Source organism: Chinchilla lanigera, unplaced genomic scaffold (assembly GCF_000276665.1).
Source record: "Chinchilla lanigera isolate Chin_1 unplaced genomic scaffold, ChiLan1.0 scaffold00056, whole genome shotgun sequence".
NCBI lineage: Eukaryota > Metazoa > Chordata > Mammalia > Rodentia > Chinchillidae > Chinchilla > Chinchilla lanigera.
This window is the reverse complement of record NW_004955457.1, coordinates 14,175,891-14,196,826: the sequence shown is the minus strand read 5'-3', so window position 1 is coordinate 14,196,826 and position 20,936 is coordinate 14,175,891. Positions and strand designations below refer to the sequence as shown.

General features: G+C 42.7%; 1 protein-coding gene across 2 annotated transcripts in view; it reads left to right on the top strand.

Annotated features, from left to right (window-relative positions):
• Larp7 (La ribonucleoprotein domain family, member 7) overlaps nt 1-18,153 on the top strand; it is a 21,491-nt gene extending 3,338 nt beyond the window's left edge. For both annotated transcript variants that reach the window (XM_005397098.2, XM_005397097.2), the window contains exons 2-13: nt 4,632-4,823; nt 5,283-5,383; nt 5,462-5,545; nt 5,684-5,848; nt 5,925-6,018; nt 6,096-6,446; nt 6,541-6,682; nt 8,299-8,447; nt 9,446-9,564; nt 13,160-13,319; nt 13,511-13,602; nt 17,800-18,153. In XM_005397098.2, coding sequence (XP_005397155.1) covers nt 4,634-4,823; nt 5,283-5,383; nt 5,462-5,545; nt 5,684-5,848; nt 5,925-6,018; nt 6,096-6,446; nt 6,541-6,682; nt 8,299-8,447; nt 9,446-9,564; nt 13,160-13,319; nt 13,511-13,602; nt 17,800-17,880 — 1,728 coding nt within the window. In that variant the 5' untranslated portion in view covers nt 4,632-4,633 and the 3' untranslated portion in view covers nt 17,881-18,153. The remainder of the gene's footprint in view (nt 1-4,631; nt 4,824-5,282; nt 5,384-5,461; nt 5,546-5,683; nt 5,849-5,924; nt 6,019-6,095; nt 6,447-6,540; nt 6,683-8,298; nt 8,448-9,445; nt 9,565-13,159; nt 13,320-13,510; nt 13,603-17,799) is intronic.
• The last annotated feature ends 2,783 nt before the right edge of the window (nt 18,154-20,936 follow it).

Sequence of the window (20,936 nt, the reverse complement as noted above, 5' to 3'; positions counted from 1 at the left end):
GTTTTGTTTTTCTCCGGTACCGGGAACCGAACTCACGACCTTGCGCTTGCCAGGCAGGCGCTTTTGCCGCTGAGCTAAATCCCCAGCCCCTGCTACTGCTTTCTGGCTTCAGTTTTGTTGTTGTTTTTTTGAGACAGGGTCTCACTGTGTAGTTCAGGCTGGCCTTTAACTCACTATGTAGCCTCACTATGAGCTCACCTGTGCATCCCTATCCCCAGGTGGCCTCGAACTCGCAGTGATCCTCCTGCCTCAGCCTCCCAAGTGCTGAGCCACTGCTTTTTAGGGAAAAAAAAAAAAAAAGTAATTTTAGATTCACAGGTAGTTGTAAGAGATAAAAGATTCCCCTGGCATATACCTGTAGATCTGTTCTAAACTAGTTACACAGCCACATGTGGTGGTGCACGCCTATAACCCCAGCATTCCGGAGGCTGAGGCAGGAGGATCATTGCAAGTTCGAGACCAGCATGGGCTACTAAGAGAGCTTAAGGCCAGCCTGAAGTGCATAGCGAGACGCTGTCTCAAAAATGACCAAAAAAATAAACTAGTTACACATAGCGATCTGTAAAGGTGGATGGCTTCTAGGATGGTTTATAAGCTGTTGCCATATTCGAGTGACAGTAGTTTGGGAAACACTGTCTGAGAACCATTTCATAGTAATTAATAACAGGTTGGTAAGTAATAATACGGTGATTTATTGACAGAGTTCTCTATGGCAGCAATTTGAAGTGCTTTACTAACCCATTTCTTTGATTAATCCTCCCAACAATCCTATTTATAGGTGTGATTTTTAATGCACATTTTATGGATCATAGAGAGATAGGGTAACTTGCTCAAAATCCACACAGCTAGTAAGTAGCAGATGCAGTTAGCTTGATAGAATACAGCATCCTTGAACATTGTGAGCACAGGAGCAAGCACAGGCCTGGGTAGGAAAGATAGGTAAACTGCAATTGGAATGTGTGGAATGACAATGCACATACCTGTTATCACAGGATCTTGAGAAAATGCAAACGTTGAGGATCAAGACTAACAAAAGTATTTCCTGTTACCGCTTGCTTTTATGCAGCCATTGTGTAGGAAAGCTAAATTATTCCCTACCTCTATTGCCTTCTGTTTAATCTGTATCTTTCTCTAAATCAAAGTTACATATGATCATTCCAAACCTAACTACCCTAAGCCACAGAACTAATTCTTGGGAGAAAGAATCTTTGAACTGAGACAAGAGTGATGGGGAAAGTCTGGATTCTGGCAGAATTAGGGCTTTGTGAGTTTCTGAGTTTCCCTCCCTGGCTCCAGCTCCATAGATGCTGGGCTTTGACAAGGAAGGAATTGCAGAGCAGGTAGCCTGTCCTTTATAATTTACAGCCAGCTATGGAGCCTGGCCCAGTGATAATCACAGTATGTGTCTGTGTCTTAATCATAGCCTATCATCTTGCAAAAGATTTAAGATGCTTAACACTTTACAGGCTCTTTTCCCTCCCTTGTGTGTGCTGAGGTACAGGTAGTTTTAAATATAATTGATTATTCGCCAAAACTACTTAGCAGTGATTAAAGTCCCTGCCCTTACAGTGCTCACATTCTAGTGAAGTAGATAGTTAAATTACAGTTGTAGGCAGTAGTAAGAGAATATAAGACTTTTTAAAAATGGTGACTAAGGGGGTGGGAGGGCTCAGGTTGGCAGGTAGGGAGCTTTTTTTGTAAGTTTAATGAAAGAAAAAACCTCTTTGAGAAAGTGACCTTCGCAGGTGATATAGAAGGTGTAATCCTTGCATGGGGTGGTCGCAAGGGAGAGGAGGAAGACCAGGCCTGGGAGTGGAACTGGCCCTATGCTCTGAGGAGCCTAGCAACAGTGTGTTAGGGTTGGCATAAGCTTGCTGCAAAGCACTGTGGGGGATGAAGTTGGAGGGGCAGCGCCATGCCAGCCCAGCAGGGTCTTGTAAGCAGCTGTAAGGTCTTAGGACTTTATTCTGAATGTCATGAGAAATTGTGGGAGGAGTTTGTGCAAGGGATCATCTTGGTCTGATTTATATATTTAAATATTCCATGCTAGTTGGGTATGGTGGCTCATGTCTGTAAACCACAAGTTCAAGGCCAGCCTCAGCTACATAGTGAGTACGAGCTGAACCTGAACTTTGTAGCAAGACTGTGTTTCACAAAACCAAGATAAATACATATTCTATCTGGAGAATTGGCTCTAACGGAAGAATAGTTGAGACAGGCAGACCAGCTAGGAAGAAGGTGCAGTACCTCAGGTATGATATGCTTGATCAAAGCTTGGACGGGTGGTTGTGATGAGGTGACAAGTACTAGTATGGTGTATTTATTTTAAAGCAGAGCCAGTAGAAATCCTCATAATGGAGTGGAGTGAGAGGAAAAGAGCTGTTAAGGTGACCTTCATGTTTTCACCCTCAGCAGTTTTGTAGTTGTTTCTGGGATGAGGAAACCAAGGCGGAAGGTGGTTTGTTACAGTCAGTCCGCTTTTCTCCTATTAAGTTTGAGGTAGCCTCAGACTAACAAACGGAGAGGTCAGGCAGACCTTTGAATACTGGAACACAGAGCTGATGAGCAAATATAGAATGTCTATTAGAAAGCTGAAGAGCTTAGAGCCAGGCTCCTCAGGAAGCACAGCGCGGGGCTAAGAACACTTCCTCAGAAGCCAGGCCCCCAGTGCAGAAAAGCTGGCCCTCACTTCCTTGGTCCTCAGTTCTTTGTGCCCGATGGAGGTTTCAGTCTCGCCCGAGGCTTGGTAGGAAGCATTGTGAAGTAGATGTCAAGAGAGTTACACACAGGCATCTGCCTTGAGTATGAGTTTGGATACATTTTTATGTCCACTCCTGGGTTCCAGAGCACTGGGATTGTTGTGATGCTTATCCGCAAGTTTCCAAATATCTTCCTGGCCATTTTAGGTGGTCAGTGTTTCCTTGGGGGCTTTAATCATGTAAGACGCTCAGGAAAGAAAGTTTGAGAAAGATAAGTTCTTAATTTAAACCAGACCCCAGCCCAAGGCTTTAAAGGATGTTTCTTTTCTGATATCAGTGGGCTGCAGGCCATGGCAGCTAGGAATGCAGTGTACCTTGTCCTGGAGAGAATGGCCAGGTGGCCAGGTAACAGAAGAATGTGTGTGGTGTGTGACCTTCAGGTATCATTTCACTCTCTGGGTGGCTTAGGAGCTGAGCCCTAACAGATAGTTATAAATGTACTGTACACTGACATGTTTCTTAGCTGGTAACATGTGCTTGTTTGCACATGTACGCATGCACACACACACACACATGCACACTCATCCTTCAGTCTTGCTGATGTCCACTTACTGGCCTAATGGAGCCCAGGCTGAGCCCAGCTGGACAGGCAGAGCGCCTTTCGGAGTGGGGACACACATGCGCGAAGGACAATATTCCTGAGGGAGGAGCCTGTGACCCCAGTGCTACTGAGGAGCCTGGGAGACAGTGTCCTGAGGCGGCTTTGCGGTGCCCTGCTAGGTGACAGCTGCACATTCTGCTGTATGAGCTCACAGGTGTAGCTGTGGTTTCTTCTTAAGCTCATGTTAGCTGACCACTCCATGACTCGTACATTGTCACAGTTGGGACTCCGCTGATTGTCAGAAGATACCCTGAAAATGCAAATTGCCCTCTGTTGCCCAGACGGTGCTACACGTTTAGCTGGAGAGAGTACCCTACATCCCCTCTGCTGAGCGCTGCTGGGAGGAGGCACGTGGTATCTCTGGTACAGCAGTGTGGCAGCAGTGGCTGCGGTGCAGTCATGAGAGGCTTAGCTCTCAGCAGGTGTGAGCTGGAGTCACAGCCTGGGGCCCAGTGTTTCCTCAGCTCCCTGGGTCTGTCCCTGGCCCCCACCCGTGGCAGGCCTGTGTTGCCTCCCTAGATAAGAGCTCAGGTGGCCAGGCCACCTCCCAGGGAAGGCAAGTTTTATTTTCTTCTTTTGAGACAGTCTCACTCGGTCGCTAAGTTACAGGGCTGAGCCTTTGGACTTAAAACGCGGCAGCCTCCTAGACAACCCCAGAGCACTGGGATGCCAGGCACCGCACACCCTGCTGATTTCATTGAGCTTATATCTAGAGACAGTTGTGTAGTAATATTAGGGGATGAACGCTAGGGAGAAAAATAAGGGAGGAGACATGGTAAGGATCTATCCAGAAATTTGCATTTTTAAATCTGACTGTGGGAGGAGCCCTCATGGAGGTGACAGTTGGACAACTTGAATATGGGCTGTCCACTTGAAAATAAAACAGCCAGTTCTATCTCTTCTGGGAAGCAGAAGTTAACATGTTAAAAATCAAAGTCCAGAATCGTTTTATTTGGGAATCTAAAACTGTTACCAAGGTTCATTGAGATCATGAGTCTCTGCTTTTGAGAGAGGATCTGCGTCGTAATCTTACAATTCCATTTTATTGACTCGTGAGTTACAGTGTAAATTGTATTCTACCCTGGGACAGTCTGGGTGTGGAGTTTAAAAAGCACAAAACCTCAAGGCCCACAGGAAGCCAGCAAAATCGTATTTGTTGGGAATACCTGGGAAATGGGCCCTGCAGACATCTTCCGAGAGCTGCAGTTTTCAGTGTCAGCCACTCAGTGACTGTGACTGGAGGTGGCCTGTTTACATTTTGTCCACCTCAGGAATGGAAGCTGAAGGTGGATGTCAAACCATGGAGGAAATCACTGAAAAGAAGGAAGTAGAAAAGAAGAAACGCTCTAGAGTGAAGCAGGTGCTTGCGGATATCGCTAAGCAAGTGGACTTCTGGTTTGGGGATGCAAATCTGCACAAGGACAGATTTCTTCGAGAACAGATAGAAAAATCTAGAGATGGATGTAAGTTTACTTCAGTCAGTACAGAAAAACATTTCTAGATTTGTTACCCTTTATAGGCACTTCTAAAGTAGCATGTTACTCTTTTCACGTTTGCAGTAGTTTTTTGCCAGGATTCATGTTGAATTATTTCATATTTAATAACAAGTACAGATTTAGCTTTAAACTAACTACTTAGCCTGTGCTTAATTTTCTTCTAGGGTTAGTTAAGACCCATCACGAGGAACATAAAGTAAAACATCTGTTGTATCTGTCACCTAATCAAAATTTTGACCTGTCCCCACCTCCAAATAGCCTGAGCTTCTAATGAGAAACTGTTAGGATCTTATGCTATATGTACTAATATATTTTTGGTACTTATTGAGGAGGGCATCACACTAGCAAAGTCTGAGCTTTATGTTAAGATTAGAAATACCTTGATTTAATTCTACCCAACTTGCATGTTCACTTTTTCATCTTTAGATGTTGATATCTCCCTTCTGGTATCTTTTAACAAAATGAAAAAGTTGACTACTGATGGCAAGTTAATAGCCAGAGCATTGAAAAGCTCAGCTGTTGTCGAGGTAATTTTACTGCTTGATTTATACTTGATAAGATACCCAATTCTTGTCTGCCCTTACTAATTTACTGGTACATTAAAGTTGGACTTAGAAGGCACCAGAATCAGAAGGAAAAAGCCTCTGGGTGAAAGACCTAAGGATGAGGACGAGCGCACTGTGTATGTGGTAAGTGACCCCTTTTCCCCAGAAGCCCAGAGCCCACGCCCCAAATTAAAATGTGACACACAAACACGAAAGATAAATATTTATTAATATTCTGGGAGTAAAGTTTAGGCTTTTAATACTGCTTTTCATTTACTACAGGAATTACTTCCTAAAAATGTTAATCACAGCTGGATTGAAAGGGTATTTGGGAAATGTGGCAATGTTGTTTATATAAGTATACCACATTACAAGTCTACGGGAGATCCAAAGGGATTTGCCTTTGTGGAATTTGAAACAAAAGAACAAGCTGCAAAAGCTATTGAGGTAGGTCCTTGAACCTTAAAAAAAAAAAAAAAAGGCAGAAATTAGCAAGTGTACATGCAATTTCATATTATTTCAGTTTCTTAACAACCCACCAGAAGAAGCACCAAGAAAGCCTGGCATATTTCCCAAGACAGTGAAAAACAAGCCCATCCCTAGCTTAAGAGTAGTTGGTGAGTATTCCGTATTGGAATAGAAGTGCTTGCAGTTGAAGGTACAATAAAACTAGTTAACATTTTTGTTGCCGCAGAGGAAAAGAAAAAGAAAAAGAAGAAGAAAGGACGCGTGAAGAAAGAAGACAGTGTGCAGGAAAAGGAGGTGAGTATGGACACAAGCAGCGTGAGTGCCTGTAAAGTGAAAAGATCTAGGACCGCATCCGAGGGCTCTGAAACGGAAAGTGTAGAACCCCAAAAGCAGCCCACGAAGAAAAAGAAAAAGCGGGACAGAGCCGAGGTGTCTGGCTTACCTGAGGAGAGACCCGCGAAGAAGAAGAGAAGCAGCTCTGCAGATCTTGAAAGCCTGGCTCCTAAGTCAAAAGTCAAGAAAACAGCTCAGAAAGACATTAAAAAAGAGGCTTCTGAAGTTCCGAAAGAAAACAGAGGTATTAACAGTCCCCTCAAGGTCAGCGTTGGCTCACACTTGTTATTCCAACCGCTGCGCCATACGAAATGTAACTGGGTTTCTGACTTCTCTAGATTTGGAATTCTCCACAGAAGAGGAAAATATTGGAGACATGAAAGAAGGTTCTCTATTAAAAACCAAAAGGAAGCACAAGAAAAAACATAAAGAGAGACATAAAATGGGAGAAGAAGTCATACCGTTGCGGGTCCTATCCAAGTGAGTACTCGGTGTGGACTGGCTCCGAGGCAGCCGCCAGCAGTCAGTCACCATTGCTAAAGTGCAATTCCAGTTCGCACTCAACAGAGTTGCATATTAGCAACAGTGGCAGCCTGCAGGCCTGCGCTCAAGCTGGGCTGCTCCTGCGAAGACCACGCAGGGCCACCGCGCTCAAACATGGAAGCACTTATTTCCATCACGTTCCAGCAAGTGCCCCCATGTTAGAGGGCGGGGACCCCTTAGCAGATCTCGACACAGCAACTGAGATCACCTGAAGTGCTTGGAAAAGGAAGACTTACCATCACCAAAACATGGAAGCACTTACTTCCTTAGTTCCAAAGCAAGTACGTCCACGTTTAAGTGGTGGGAAGCCCGGTCTCAGGGAGAACTTGGAATAGGTAACTTGTAACAGGTTTACACAGCAGCCTCCAAAAAATACACAGAAATACAAGTTGTGCTGCTCGGGAGACACCTCCACTGAAACATGGAAGCACTTACTTACTTTCACACAGCAGGTACCCCCATGTTAAAGCAAAGGGGACCCCTCAGCCCTGAGCGAAAGAGTTTTAGTCCCGTCCCTCTCGTCCCGGGAAAGTTGAACTCACTTCTACTAAAACATGGAAGCACTTACTGTCATTGCAAGACACAGAAAGCGCCTCCATGTTAAAGTTGAAGGGAGCCCACCGAGCAGAGCAGCACGCCCAAGGAGCGGATGAGCTCCGTGGCCGAGAAGTGTCCCTTGAGCCCCTTTACCTTCCCGGACGAGTTTGCAGAGTCCTGCGTTTCCCCAGGGTCCAGGACAAGGACCTCAGGCACTTCTATTTATACTATTCTTAACTCCTGAATTCCTTTTGCCTTTTTATCTCCCAGAATCATTACAAGAGCCTTTTGTTATTTTAATGTATTAGCTCTCAGGGAAAGTATGATCCTGGGTGGGTCTGGATACTTTTTTTTTTTTTTTTTTTTGAAGCATACAGATGTCAATGTTAACAGCTAAAACCATTACCACGAGATATCCTCCTCTTTAAAAAAAAAAAAAAAAAAGTCCCCTCTCTGCTTGTTTGATGGCACAGATTAGGGTGACAATGAGAGCCCCCACCGGGCCAGAGAGGCATTGTGTTTATATCTGGAGAGGCGCTGGTTGTTTGAAGAAACAGCTCCATGCTAAATGCATGTAAATAAAGAAATTGCTTTCATGGGGTGTTTTTTTCCTCGTAGAAATTCCTTTCAAGTAAATACTAAGGAATGTTATCTCTCAAATTGGAAGCAGTTTAACAAATAATCTTTAAATGTTAATCTCTCATGAGCAATTTAGTAAATGTTGCTAGTTAACTAAGGAATTAAGTCTAGCATTTTACTTTTGTTAATTAAAATATTAAAAGTACACCCAGGAAATCACTGGGTAATGTGAAGCATTAATCTGAACCAGAAGCCAGAGGAACTTCCTTTGCGTGTCCCTAGATGGATGTAGGACTAGTAATTGGAATGTGTGTTAGTGAAAAAGAAGAGAGTTGGAAGAAGGGGTCCGGGAGTCATGGGAAATGTATGTATTTAATTTACCTATTTTATTTTACCATCTGTGTCAGTGTTTCAGTAGGTCATTTTTTGCCTTATAGGAACGAATGGATGGATTTGAAAAAAGAGTATTTGGCCCTGCAAAAAGCCAGCATGGCTTCATTAAAAAAGACAATATCCCAAATAAAATCAGAATCTGAAATGGAAACAGATAAGGTGCCTAGTAGGGCTGCAGCGAAGAGTGAAGAAGGTAAAGATGCCAGTGACAGCACCCCTTAACCCTGGGGTCGGGAGAGGGTGCTGCCGGGTGTGTGCTAAGCAGCTCCGCCAGAGAACGAGAACAATTATGTGAAGAGCTCACTTGGAACACTAGTTTTTTGAATAACGTGAGTCTTCCTCTGCTCTTCTCATTATTAGACTTAGTAAGGAGTTTAGGGTTTGTAGAAATAAAGCTTCATGTTGCTCACCTATAATTTCATTCCATAACATAAATCACAAGTAGGAAGAAATTAAAATAAGATTTTTATGAATTGTTTACAATTAGGATACATCTTAAGTTCTTACGAATTGTAAGAGTAAATCGTCACATTTGAACAACATTCAGAGTATTCCTTTTTTTTTTTGTCTTTTTGAGACAGGGTCTTGCTATGCAATTCAGCCTTAAGCTCACTTTGTAGCCCAGGCTAGCCTTGAACTCACGACAATCCTTCTGCCTCAGCCTCCAGAGTGCTGAGATTACAGGTGTGCACCACCATTCTTTTTTTTTTTTTTTTGGTACTGGGACTCGAACTCAGGACCTTGCACTTGCCAGGCAGGTGCTTGTGCTACTGAGCTATGTCTCCGGCCTAGAGTATCCTTAATACCTGTGTCTTTTTTTTTTTTCTTTTTTTGTGGTGCTGGGTATGGAGCCCAGGGCCTTGTGCATGCAAGGCAATAACTCTACCACTGAGCCATATCCCCACCCCCACCCCCTATTTTTTTAAGTAGAATTTTCTTTGGGAAGAAAAGGGAGCATGTTTAAACATTCAAAGTAATGAAAATTTCTGCATTTTATATCACCATTCTGTAAAATAAGCAGTGGGGCGTGACAGATAACCTCCTTAATTATTAGTTTTAGAATTAAGCTTTAAGTGAATGATTTACATCAGCTTGAGAGCTCCTTGGGGCTGCAGAGTACTCTCCTGAGGCAGGTCAGGTAGGTAGGTGAGTGAGGAGATTCACTTCCGCTCTTTCCTTTTCCATCCATAGCCAGGGGTCCAGAGTGTCACCCTCAGGAGAAAGTTAGCCCACCAGGGCCACAGTTCGTGAGTGGAGTCATCGTGAAGATCAGTAGTCCAGAGCCCCTGCCTGGCAGAAAGCAAGTCCGGGTAATACTTTTTGTCTTCAGCATTTCTTTTCCTGGCAGAACTGGGGGTTGAAATCAAGGCCTCTTAACAATCTAGGCAACCACTCAAGCACTGAGTGCTGAGCTCTTACCATATTAGTCTTTTTCTCCTTTTATTTCTTTGCCTTTGTGAAAATATTTTGAATGTGGAAAAGGAAACAGACAATATTAGAATGTGTGCTTTAACTTGAAGCAAAACCTGAAGGCTGGAATTCTCACAGAGCCTAACTACAGTGAGCGCAGTTTAAACACCTTTTACTGGAAATTTTTTCTTGCACTGAGATTCACCTGTCTCACTCGAGATTAACTGCTGGCAGTTGGAAGGGGAAACACACAGCAGTTCTTCTAATTACAAGTGCAGATAATATGAAAGTGTTTGGCCAACAGTTTTTCGAAGGCTTTAGCTTTCAAGGAAAATAGGGTTTAGAAAACTACGTGGCCCATTGATCAACATAAACAATTGTTCTGAAATTATTTTAAAATTATAGTCAGGGGCTGGGGACTTAGCTCAGCGGCACAGCGCCTGCCTGGCAAGCACGAGGTTGTGAGTTCGATTCCCGGTACCGGAAAAAAACTAAATAAATAAATAATTTAAAAATAAAAAACAAAATTATAATCATCTGATATTTTTGGATTGTAACAAACTAGATAATTTGTAGACTTGTATTAATACTTCTAGCTTTCAATAGATTTTTAAGTGATTTTTGCCTAAAATAAAACAGTCAAAACTGCTATTAAAACCGGGCATGGTGGTGCACTCCTGTAATCCCAGCACTCGGAAAACTGAGGCAAAAGGATTGCTGGAAGTTTGAGGCCAGCCTGGGCTACTAAGTTCAAGACCAGCCTGAATGGCATAGTGAAACCCTGTCTCAAAAAGACAAAAACAAAAAACAAAACAGCTGCAGAAAAGTATTAGGCTGCAGTTTTTAAAAAAAAACAGCAAAAATTTTATGTGCGTGTGTGTAAATAAATCAAAGTCCTTTTCTTTTTCTTTTGAGACAGAGTCTCGCTATGCAGCTCAGGCTGGCTTTTAGCTTACTTTGTAGCCCAGGCTGGTCTCAAACTCGAAGTGGTCCTCCTGCCTCAACCTCCAGAGTGCTAGGATTACAGACGTACACCACTACGCCCAGCTTCAGAGTTCTATAGAACACTAAATTGCTGTACATATTAATCTTCACTATCTTTTTTCACTATGAAGTTTATTTTTACACCCTTTATAGCAACATGAATAGTGATGCTTCTCTCTTACTGATGAAGTCATACTCTGTGTTGGGAATACTTTTACTTACTGTTTTACTCAGTTAGATGAGATTCTTTATTGTTAAACTATGCAAAATGTTCCATAACACCAAACATTTTTAAATTATGTTTATAGTGACATTTTAAAATTATGTTTATACTTACTTCAGTAAGTACCATGTAGTATGTCTTTTGGTTTTGCATGGATCCATAACTTACAAAAACATTCAGGTAGTTTTTCACAATATCAGCCTCTAAGCATTATCTGCAAACTTATCCTTAAAATCTTGTAGTTGCCAGTAAGACATCAGTTTTCTTTCTTTTTCTCCTTACATATTGGTAAGGAATTCAGTCAATCCCAAATTCTCTTACTAGCCTACATTTCAGAATTTGATTGCAGGGGGCTGGGGATTTAGCTCAGCGGCAAAAGCGCCTGCTTGGCAAGCACAACGTCGTGAGTTCGGTTCCTGGTACCGGAGAAAAACCAAAAAAAAAAAAAAAAAAACAAGAATTTGATTGCGATACAGAAATTAGGATAATAGGCTAAAAAACTTGAGCTATATAAGGGAGTGCTTAGCAAATGCAAAGCTATGAGTACAGTCCCCAACACCAAAAAATATCTTTTATTGTTTTCAGTGGTAATCATACCAATTGCAAGTTATTTATGATCATCCGAATCACAAAACAACTGCATCACATTAGTAGTTACTTACATTTTACTGGAACAAAAACTGACTTATGGTAGTAATGTCTGTGACATGCCCATGTGATTACCAGCCTAATTTGTCATTATAAGGATTTTAAATTCTAAGGGTTTTAAATCAGGAGATTAGCCTCACATTATAATGGATATTTAGTAAACATCTTTTTAATTGTAGTGATCTAATTAGTCTGAAAAATCAATTCTAAAACTTTCTGTTAGCAGTGAACATATTCAAATCTCATCAACAATACCAATTGTTTTTCTTTTTTCTGTCTAAACTTAGTACTATTAACAGATAAGGCAATAAGAAATAGATATATTGTCTCTCTTTTTAAATTGATTCACCAAACATTTATCAAGTGCCTTGTTTTCTGATAGACAGTGTGCTAAGTGCTGAGATAAGATAGATCAGCCTTGGCTTCTACAGACTCACAGATTTTTACCATCATCTTTTATTACTTAAGTGGTACTCATATCAGTTGCAAATTATTTATGATTATCATAATCACAAAACAGCTGCATTCATCAAGTTAGTAGTTACTTACATTTAGTTAGTAGTTCCTAGTAAATGTTTCTTACTCAAGGATTAGATATTTCCAGGTTACTGCTCAGTTCTTTGTATTACTCAATTATCTAGAAACCCAGTATTGTGAGAGTAACCTATATTAGTTGTGTTTTTAAAAAGTTGCATTTAAAAAAAAAAAGTTGTGTTAAAACTAAAGGGAAGGGAGATAAATCCCCTTTTTCCCAATTGGAAATCTCCACATACTGCATTCCTTCAGCAATCCAAATGCAAGTTAATGAACTAAGAGTTAGTGTAACATTCCTGCATAAATGCATTGTGTATCCTGCAGAACCTGCTGTGAAAAATGATTAAGAATGCAAGAATCTAGTTCATTTGCCCTCACAGCAGGCCTTCTAGGTAAGCTTTTCCCTTGCTGGGTGACCTCTGCCGGGTTAGAAGAGCTTACTCTGGTATTTTATCAAAAACTAAGAGCTCTTGAGCTGTGTCCCAGGGGGACCTACTCAAGAACCCTACAATCTTTGATTCAATGAAAGCTGTTTTTCGTGAGTTCATGTAAAAAGTTAAATGATTGTTACACCTACTTTAAATCATAAGTGATGTTTTATAGGTGAGGGAAAATAAACCTTCGCAAATCCTGTTTTTCTTTTAATCCTACTTCTGTGCTAACCACTCTCAGGTTGAAGAGGAGGGTGTGTGTGTCTCACCCACAGTCTGTATCCTCAATAGAATACTCTTGTCCTGGTTCATATTCTGAGGATATGGTTTAATAAATCAAGGAGGGGCTGGGGATTTAGCTCAGCGGCACAGCGCCTGCCTGGCAAGCGAAAGGTTGTGAGTTTGATTCCCGGTACCAGGAAAAAAAAAAAAAGAAATCAAGGAAAGGAAATTGTGGTACAGTTAATTTAAATTGGTTCTCTTTCCATCTGAATCTACTTTTTAAAACATTTCTGTGTGTTTTTAGAAGAGATATTTGTCTAAATAGTCTTACTTAGATATTAAATCTAAATAGTCTTACTTATATAACGTATTCTGATAGGACCATTGGAATAATTGTAGATTTTTGTGGAACACTTTACTGATTTTCAGTTTTAATACTTACTGTGAATGCAGGACACACTGGCAGCAATCTCAGAAGTTGTATATGTTGATCTGCTAGAAGGAGACACAGAATGTCACGCTAGATTTAAAACGCCAGAGGCGGCCCAGGCAGTAATGAATGGCCACACTGAAATTAAAAAGAAGTACAGCTGGAAACTCGAGGTCCTTTCTGGTAACACTTCACAGAAATTTCTTTTTCCTTTCTAAAAATGATTATTGTAGGTAATTGTTTGATACTTTCTGGCTGTGACTAATGGAACCTCATGGTTTTTTCCCTAACTACTCTAGCTACATTACTGAGATTTGAATCTTTTACGTGTGCACTCTTATATTCTAGTGATCAACGCTTTGTTTGCTTTGAAGGTGATCATGAACAGAGATACTGGCAGAAGATTCTGGTGGATAGACAGGCCAAGCTCAATCAGCCTCGGGAAAAGAAGAGAGGCACAGAGAAGGTAATCAATTTAGTTGTGGGTTTTATGCCCTAAATTTGTTAGAAGGTTAAATAAATATCTTCTGTAACCAATAATAGATGACCATAAAATAAAATTGGTTTTGCTATTACAGAGTGCTGTCCTTTAGGGAGCAGATACCCATTCCTCTTGGTTTAAAAATATATGAAGTTACAGTTTTTCACCACAAACATGCATAATTTTAATTTAAAATTTTCCTATTTCTCCTTCCTTTTTAACCAGTGATATACCTTAAAATTTCAGTCCTGATTTTGGGCTGCTGTTTTTGTAGTGTGGTGGTAAAAGATTGTAGAAAGATTTCTTTAATGATAAAAACCACAGGGCCGGGGATGTGGCTCCGCAGCATAAGCACTTGCCTGGCAAGCTTGAGGTCACGAGTTCGATTCCCAGTACCCCCCCCCCCGCCAAAAAAAAAGTTAAAAACCACAGTGTATGTATGTATTTATTTATTTATTTTGGTACCGGGAATCAAACTCAGGACCTTGCACTTGCCAGGCAGGCACTTGTGCCACTGAGCTATATCCCCAGCCCCACAGTGTATTTAGAGTGCACTTTTTAGACTTTTTTTTTTTCCTCTGGTACCAGGAACCGAACTCACGACCTTGCACTTGCCAGGCAGGCGCTTTTGCCGCTGAGCTAAATCCCCAGCCCCTAGAATGCACTTTTTAAAGATAGGAGTTTCCACAGACACTTCATGCATAAGGTTCCCTGTACCTGTGATAAACTTCGTTCCTTTTTCTCTAGGATAGTCAGCAAGTAATTTAAGCTATCTGCAGTAATTTAAAGCAAGCTTCTCTTTTGGTAATTTTAATGTTACAGCACTAAAATGTGTTGCTAGTTTATCTTTCTGAAATACATTATTACTCTTGTAAAGGTTAGTATAGTCTAATAAGGTGCTTACAACGAAATAGTAACCATAATTCCCATCCTCACAGCTTTCGAATTGAACTATAAAAGTCTGAGGAAAAGCAAAACCGATGCACATGGTTTCATGTTGGGAAGTCATGTATTACATGCTCTAGGCTCATTGATTTGGGGTATTTTTTCTGTTTAAAAAGTGGAGTGATTGTCCTGGGCCTCCCATCACCTGTGCTTTGCAGGAAGGAATGAAGATCTAGGGGAAGTCTCCTACTGGTCTTTGTTAACTTTGCCCACTTGCATAGTGACTGAGATTGCAGAGATTGGGAGCCCTCCTTCCTGCTCAAAAGCTCTGTCAGGTCTGGGAAGTGTTAATTTCAAACCCTGCTTGAGATTATTGAAATGTTAAAATCATTAATCCACAGTGATAGTTGAAAGCTGTTTATGAAAACAAAAATCTTACCCTTTGGTGTGGAACTTCATTAAAATTGTGTTTTTTTAAAAACTGGGAATTAATAATCATTCATCTCAACTTTAGAAATTTAGAAAGACATGTTCTTTGAAAATGCAGTTTGAGCTAAAGAAATAAACATTACCTGGGAACTTTACAGAGACTGAGTAGCTCTGATACGCTGGGCAAGGTATCCCACTGACTTCCTTTCCCTGTGTGATATCAAGGTTGCATCACCCCAACTTCTTAAGACTTCTTAAGCACAAAGAGCTCCAGCTAAGGGAGAAACTAGCTGGCTCCTATCATGAGTTGAAAAGAATATGTCACCCAGAGGAAGTACAGCATAGAACTCTTCAGAAGAGTAGGCTGTAATTAACCTCTTCACTTACAAAAGTTTTTGGAAAATTCTTTATTCTTCCCTCTACCACCACTGCTGTGTGAGAATTCAACCTAGAGCCTCAGATGCTAGGCAAGCACTCCATTGCTGAGCTACTTCCCTGGCCTGATAGTTTTTGTTTGCTTTGTTTTGTTTTTTGGGCTCTGGGGATTGAACCCAAGGGGTCTCACTACATTTCCCACATGGGTTTCTAAATTGTGATCCTCTTGCCTCAGCCTTTGGAGAGCTTGAAGTATATTGTGAGCTACCTTGCCTGACCACTAATAGTTTTTACGGAGCCTTTGTGTCAGCCCCTGAGCTTGGAATGGGAGGTGCCCAAGGCAGCTCCATTGCTTAATGAAGCCTACAGATAAGAAAACTGAACCATGTAGGTTTCAGAATACAGGCTGCCTGGGGCATTTCCTGTGGACGTGGTCTCACAGGCAGAAGGAGCAGCCCAGCCAGGGCCTTCCAGTGCAGGTTTTCTTAGTTTCAAGAATTAAGGGCTCAGAAAAAACAAGCTGGATTTCAGGGTTTGGGGGAAGTATGACACAAATACCACCCTGACATGGTTGCCCCAGGTACAGCACAGCAGGATCAGGCCCACCCTTGTTGTTGTCACTGTTGTTTTTAGTGTTTAGTTTCCTTAGTACATGTGTGCAGTAAGTAATGATGGCATTCCTCGTGGTCCGTCCTTGAGTGAAAGAACAGCACTAGCAGAAAACTCCTGGTTCCTGATTTTCACACTGTGGATTATGACCAAGTGCACTGCCAACAATTTCCTAACCCTTGTGCACGCTATACTACATTAAAAAGAGAAAGAGCAGTGTTAGATAGAGAACACTTGATTTTCCATAGATACATCAGGCACAAGTAAATTAAATGAATGGCCTATCACAGAAGCTCAGGAGGAGGAAGAAAAGATCTGTCTGGGGAGCCCCTTGATTTTCCTGGCCAGAACCCCCCTATGGGATGGGCCCCTGCTTTCCCCCGGTGCTGGTGCTGTGTGAGGAGAGGACCCTGGCCACGGAGCAGAACACGTCTTCTCTGCACCCCACAGAGCCCTGCTGAGCACCGCACCCCAGTGCCTTGCCCAGTAAGGAGCAGCTGCTGGACTTGTAGAGAGGCTTTTCTTAGTTCTCAAGAAATTTGAATTTTTTTGGTTTTTATCAAAACTGTTTAAATGACTACCCATTAGAATATTTATACAGGAAAAAGATTTGCATTTATTCTAAATAATATTTTAAATTTTTCTCTTGAGGCTTTTGGATTATTTCAGACATTTTCATTGGTTTTCTTCCCTTCATGTCAGTCTTTAAAAATAAACAGGAAGCCGGGTGTGGTGGCACATGCCTGTAATCCCAGCACTTGGGAGGCTGATGCAGGAGGATCATTGCGAGTTCAAGACCAGCCTGGGCTGCAGAGTGAGCTCAAGGCCAGTCTGAACTGCCTTGCGAGACCCTATCTCAAAAAGACAAAAAACAAAACAAAACAAAATAAAAATAAACAAGAAGCCAGGCATGGTGGTGTACACTTGTAATCCCAGCACTTGGGAGGCTGAGGCAGGATGATCGTTGCAAGTTCGAGACCAGCCTGGGCTACAAAATGAGTGCAAGGCCAGCCTGAACTGTATAGTGAGACCCTGTCTCAAAAAGACAAAAAAAAATTTAAAAAAATAATAAAAATAAAAACAGTTTACATGAAGGGGTGATAAATAGAGCTGGCCTGAACAGTAGGTACTTACGTTCAAACGAGGACACAGTCTTTAGTTTTTCTGAAATTGAAATTGATGTGTGGCACTGGCCATATCGATGGGACCGTGAGACTGGTCATTCCCTGGGTCAGGGCCTTGGGCTTCTCTCAGCTTTGTTTGGACGTGCTTTGCCTTCTGCCGTGTGGAGGCAGGGCTTCTGGGAGCTGGGCCTGCAGGGCGATCGCTCAGCAGCGTGAGACAGCACTGCGCGCTGTTGCCCCTGCTGTGCAGCCTAGGCCTTCTCCATCCTGTTCCCTCACCCTGCCGGGACAGCTCCAGAAGACCGTGGGTTTCATCCTTGCAGGGGCAGTAGGTACAGGTCCTCTATCTCTGTAGATTGACTGTTTTTTATTTACTTACTTATTTATTTTTGTCTTTTTGAGACAGGGTCTCGCTATGCAGTTCAGGCTGGCCTTGAGCTCACTTTGTAGCCCAGGCTGGCCTCGAACTCTAAACAGTCCTCCTGCCTCAGCCTCCCGAGTGCTGGGATTACAGGTGTGTGTCACCACGTCTGGCAGATTGACTGTTTTTAATTGCAAGGTGATAAGCAGTATTTGATTGAGGGAAGTAGCTAGTGCAGATTCTCAGTTTGCACAGCCATGAGCTCAGCAGGTCTTTCTCAAATTAATTTGACATAAGCATAGTATCGCATTTGTCTTTGTCCCTTTTTTAAAGCATTTCTTTCTGACAGTTGTGAAGTTTTGGGGGGTATCCAATATGTTCTGATTTATTTTTCTCTAGTTAATCACCAAAGCTGAAAAGATTAGGCTGGAAAAGACTCAACAAGCAAGTAAACACATTCGATTTTCCGAGTATGACTGAAGAGTGGGGCTCACCTGTTCCACTGCATCCTGGACATCGTTTGACGACGATAGCACCATTTAATGAAAGGAAATACCTTAGCTCCTCAGCTTGTAAATAAGACTTTTTTTTAGAGATAAATGCATAAACACTTTTATTTGTTGAAATTATATGTCAACCTCAAGTGATTTTTTTTTTTTTTTCCTCAAGTGATTTTGTATATGCATTTTGAACATGATCACTAATTTTGGAGTACATTGTTGTAGAAATTAAATACTTGATGTAACATCTAAAGCCTGGCTGTCGTCCTGGTTTGTCACCCACTGTCACTGCCCAAGGCTTCTTTCTGCCACTGCCCAGCTGCCCAGCACACTGCTTCTCATTAAGGTGCTCAGTTTTAAAGGTAGTGTTTGTCCTTCGTACATGAACTGTTGATGTTTTGCTAAAGGAGATAAAATACACATGGGGACAGGGTGGCAGAGGCCCAGGCTACTGACACTGCAGAGCTGAGGCAGCTCCGGAACTAAGGAGGCCAGAACCAACAGGCCAGGCCTCTGTCCCCACCGCTGACGTGCCATGTGGTTCCATTCCTGCTGCCACCACCTCTGCCTGGAAATGCGTCCAGGGCCCTGGGGCGCGGTGCGGATCCCTGGACATGGAGGCCTGCATCGGGACTGGGGACACACCACTCATCACCACACTCACAGCCCTGTGAGTGGCCCTCCACTGCCCTGGGAGGGAGCCTTGTCTGCCTGCTCTGGAGAAAGGAGGCCCGCCATGCTGGCCTTGTGTGCTTGCCCAAGTAGATCTAGAAGGGTCAGAGGTTAATGCAGTTCAGGAATCCCATCGTTCTGGCAGAAAGTCTCCCCTTAGCGCCTGCCTGCCGCTTGTCTCGCTCTCTCATCACTGGGCATTACACTCAGGGCTTTGCAATGAACTGCATCCCCAGCCTTTTTTCTGTTTTATTTTGTTTTGGGTTTCAGAGATTTTTGAGACAGGGCCTTGCTATGTCATTCAGGGTGGCCTAGAACTCACAGCAATCCTGCTGCGTCACCCTCCTGAGTGCTAGAATTACAGGTGTGCGTCTCCACACCCAGTTTATTTGGAGACAAGGTCTCTTAAGTTTCTAGGTCTGGACCCCAATTTGTGCCTCAGCCTCTAGGATGCTGGAGTTACAGGTGTGTGCCACCCTGCCCAGCTATAGCTAGCTACACTTGGGGAATGGTTTCTGGCTAAGAGTGTGTTAGGGCTTGTGTTACGACTTCGTGTGGTCATAGGGTTTTTTTTGTTTTTTTTGTTTTTTGTTTTTTGTTTTGGCAGTACCGAGGATTGAACTCACATTGCCAGGCAGGCACTTATGCCGCTGAGCTATATCCCCAGCCACTATAGGGGGTTTTAGAGGTAGCTGGGTCTAGAGTGTGTGATGCTGGGATTAAGGGTACCTGATTACTGAACCCACCCACTGATTGGTTTGTCATCACCCTAAGCCCAGTAGGCTAGATAGAATACAAAAGGGACAGGAAGAAGCTGCTGCATTTGCTTTGGTTTGTTTCTTCATTGCTTTGTTGCTTTGCTACCTTCTCCCCACCATGAACTGTTTCTCCTCTGTGATGGCCCTCTGCCATGCCACCCTGCCCTGGAGCAGTTGATAACTAAGAGCATAGAGATTGTATGTGCTAGTTGTGTCTGTCTGTGATTGAATACATGTCATTTAAATATGTAAAAGCATGGCACTGAGACTCAGTGAAAGTACTTAACCCTTATAGATCATGTAGTGTTTAAGGACAGGGAAGGAGGAGGGAGAAAGAATTTAGATTCGTTATGTGCGTGTACCAACTCCCCATGATGTGTATAATTATACACTGCAAACATAGTAATAAAAATTTTTTAAAAGTTGAAGAAGTACAGAAAATTATACTGGCCAGGCATGGTAGCACACACCTATAATTCCAGCACTCCGGAGGCTGAGACAGGAGGATTGCTGCAAGTTTGAGGCCAGCCTAGTGAAACCCTGTCTCAAAAAGACCCAAAAAATACTGCACTAACAGTATATTTTTAATTTCATACTGAAACAGAAGATACATACTGAAAACCGTACACAGAAATTCCATAGAGAGTGGTGAACTTTATATATATATATATTTGGGTTTTTTTTTCTGGTATCAGGAATTGAACTCACGACCTTATGCTTGCCAGGCAAGTGCTGTGCCGCTGAGCTAAATCCCCAGCCCTTAATGTGGTTTTTTTGGTGGTTGTTTTTTGAGACTGGTGAACTTTAAACCCCACAGAGGCAGCTTGTGAGTAGTAACCCTGCATGGACCCTCCTGCAGTCCCTCCTGCTCCTCCCTCCGGGAGACCCCAGAACAAACTGGGCATACCTCCTTTGTGACCTAAATAGGTCATACGCTTAGATGTTCTTTTGGGTCACTGTTTCTTAAAAAACCCTAAACCAGGCTTGGCAGGACTGTAATCCCAGCACTCTGGAATGAGCATAGCCTGGGCAACTTAGACCCTGTCTCCAAAAGGAAAACAGGAGGGGAATGAGCATGTAGCTTGGTGTGAAGGGCCTAGGTTTCATTTCCAGTTCCAGAAAAACTAGTTCTGGAAGAGTCTCAGCAGGTGAGCCCCGCTCAGGGCCCGGATGTTACAGCCCTGTGGGAAGCAGTGAAGGGGATGTATTGCCCTGGTGGCTGTGGGGGCTGTGCTTAGCTGGCACCAGGCCCTCGTGCAATCCCAGCATCCAAAACATAAAGAAAAGGAAATAGAGCTCCCTTGACCTGAGCATCGTGGTCAAGGTGACACCTGTCACCCCAGCTCTCTGGGAGGCTGAGGCAGGAGCACTGCCATGAGTTTGATGCCAGCCTGGGCTATGCATAGCAAAACCCTGTTCCCAAAAAACAAAACAATATCTCTCCCTTAATAAAGTATGCACATACACATGCTGTTACAAGCATTTCAACGCAGTATAATGCACAGGAAGTTGTTCTTTCCCACTGGGGAAAAAGCTAAAGATCGGGACTTTGTGTTTAGTCACTCTGTCCTGTTTGTGTGCTTTTGTAAACATGCATTATTTTTAT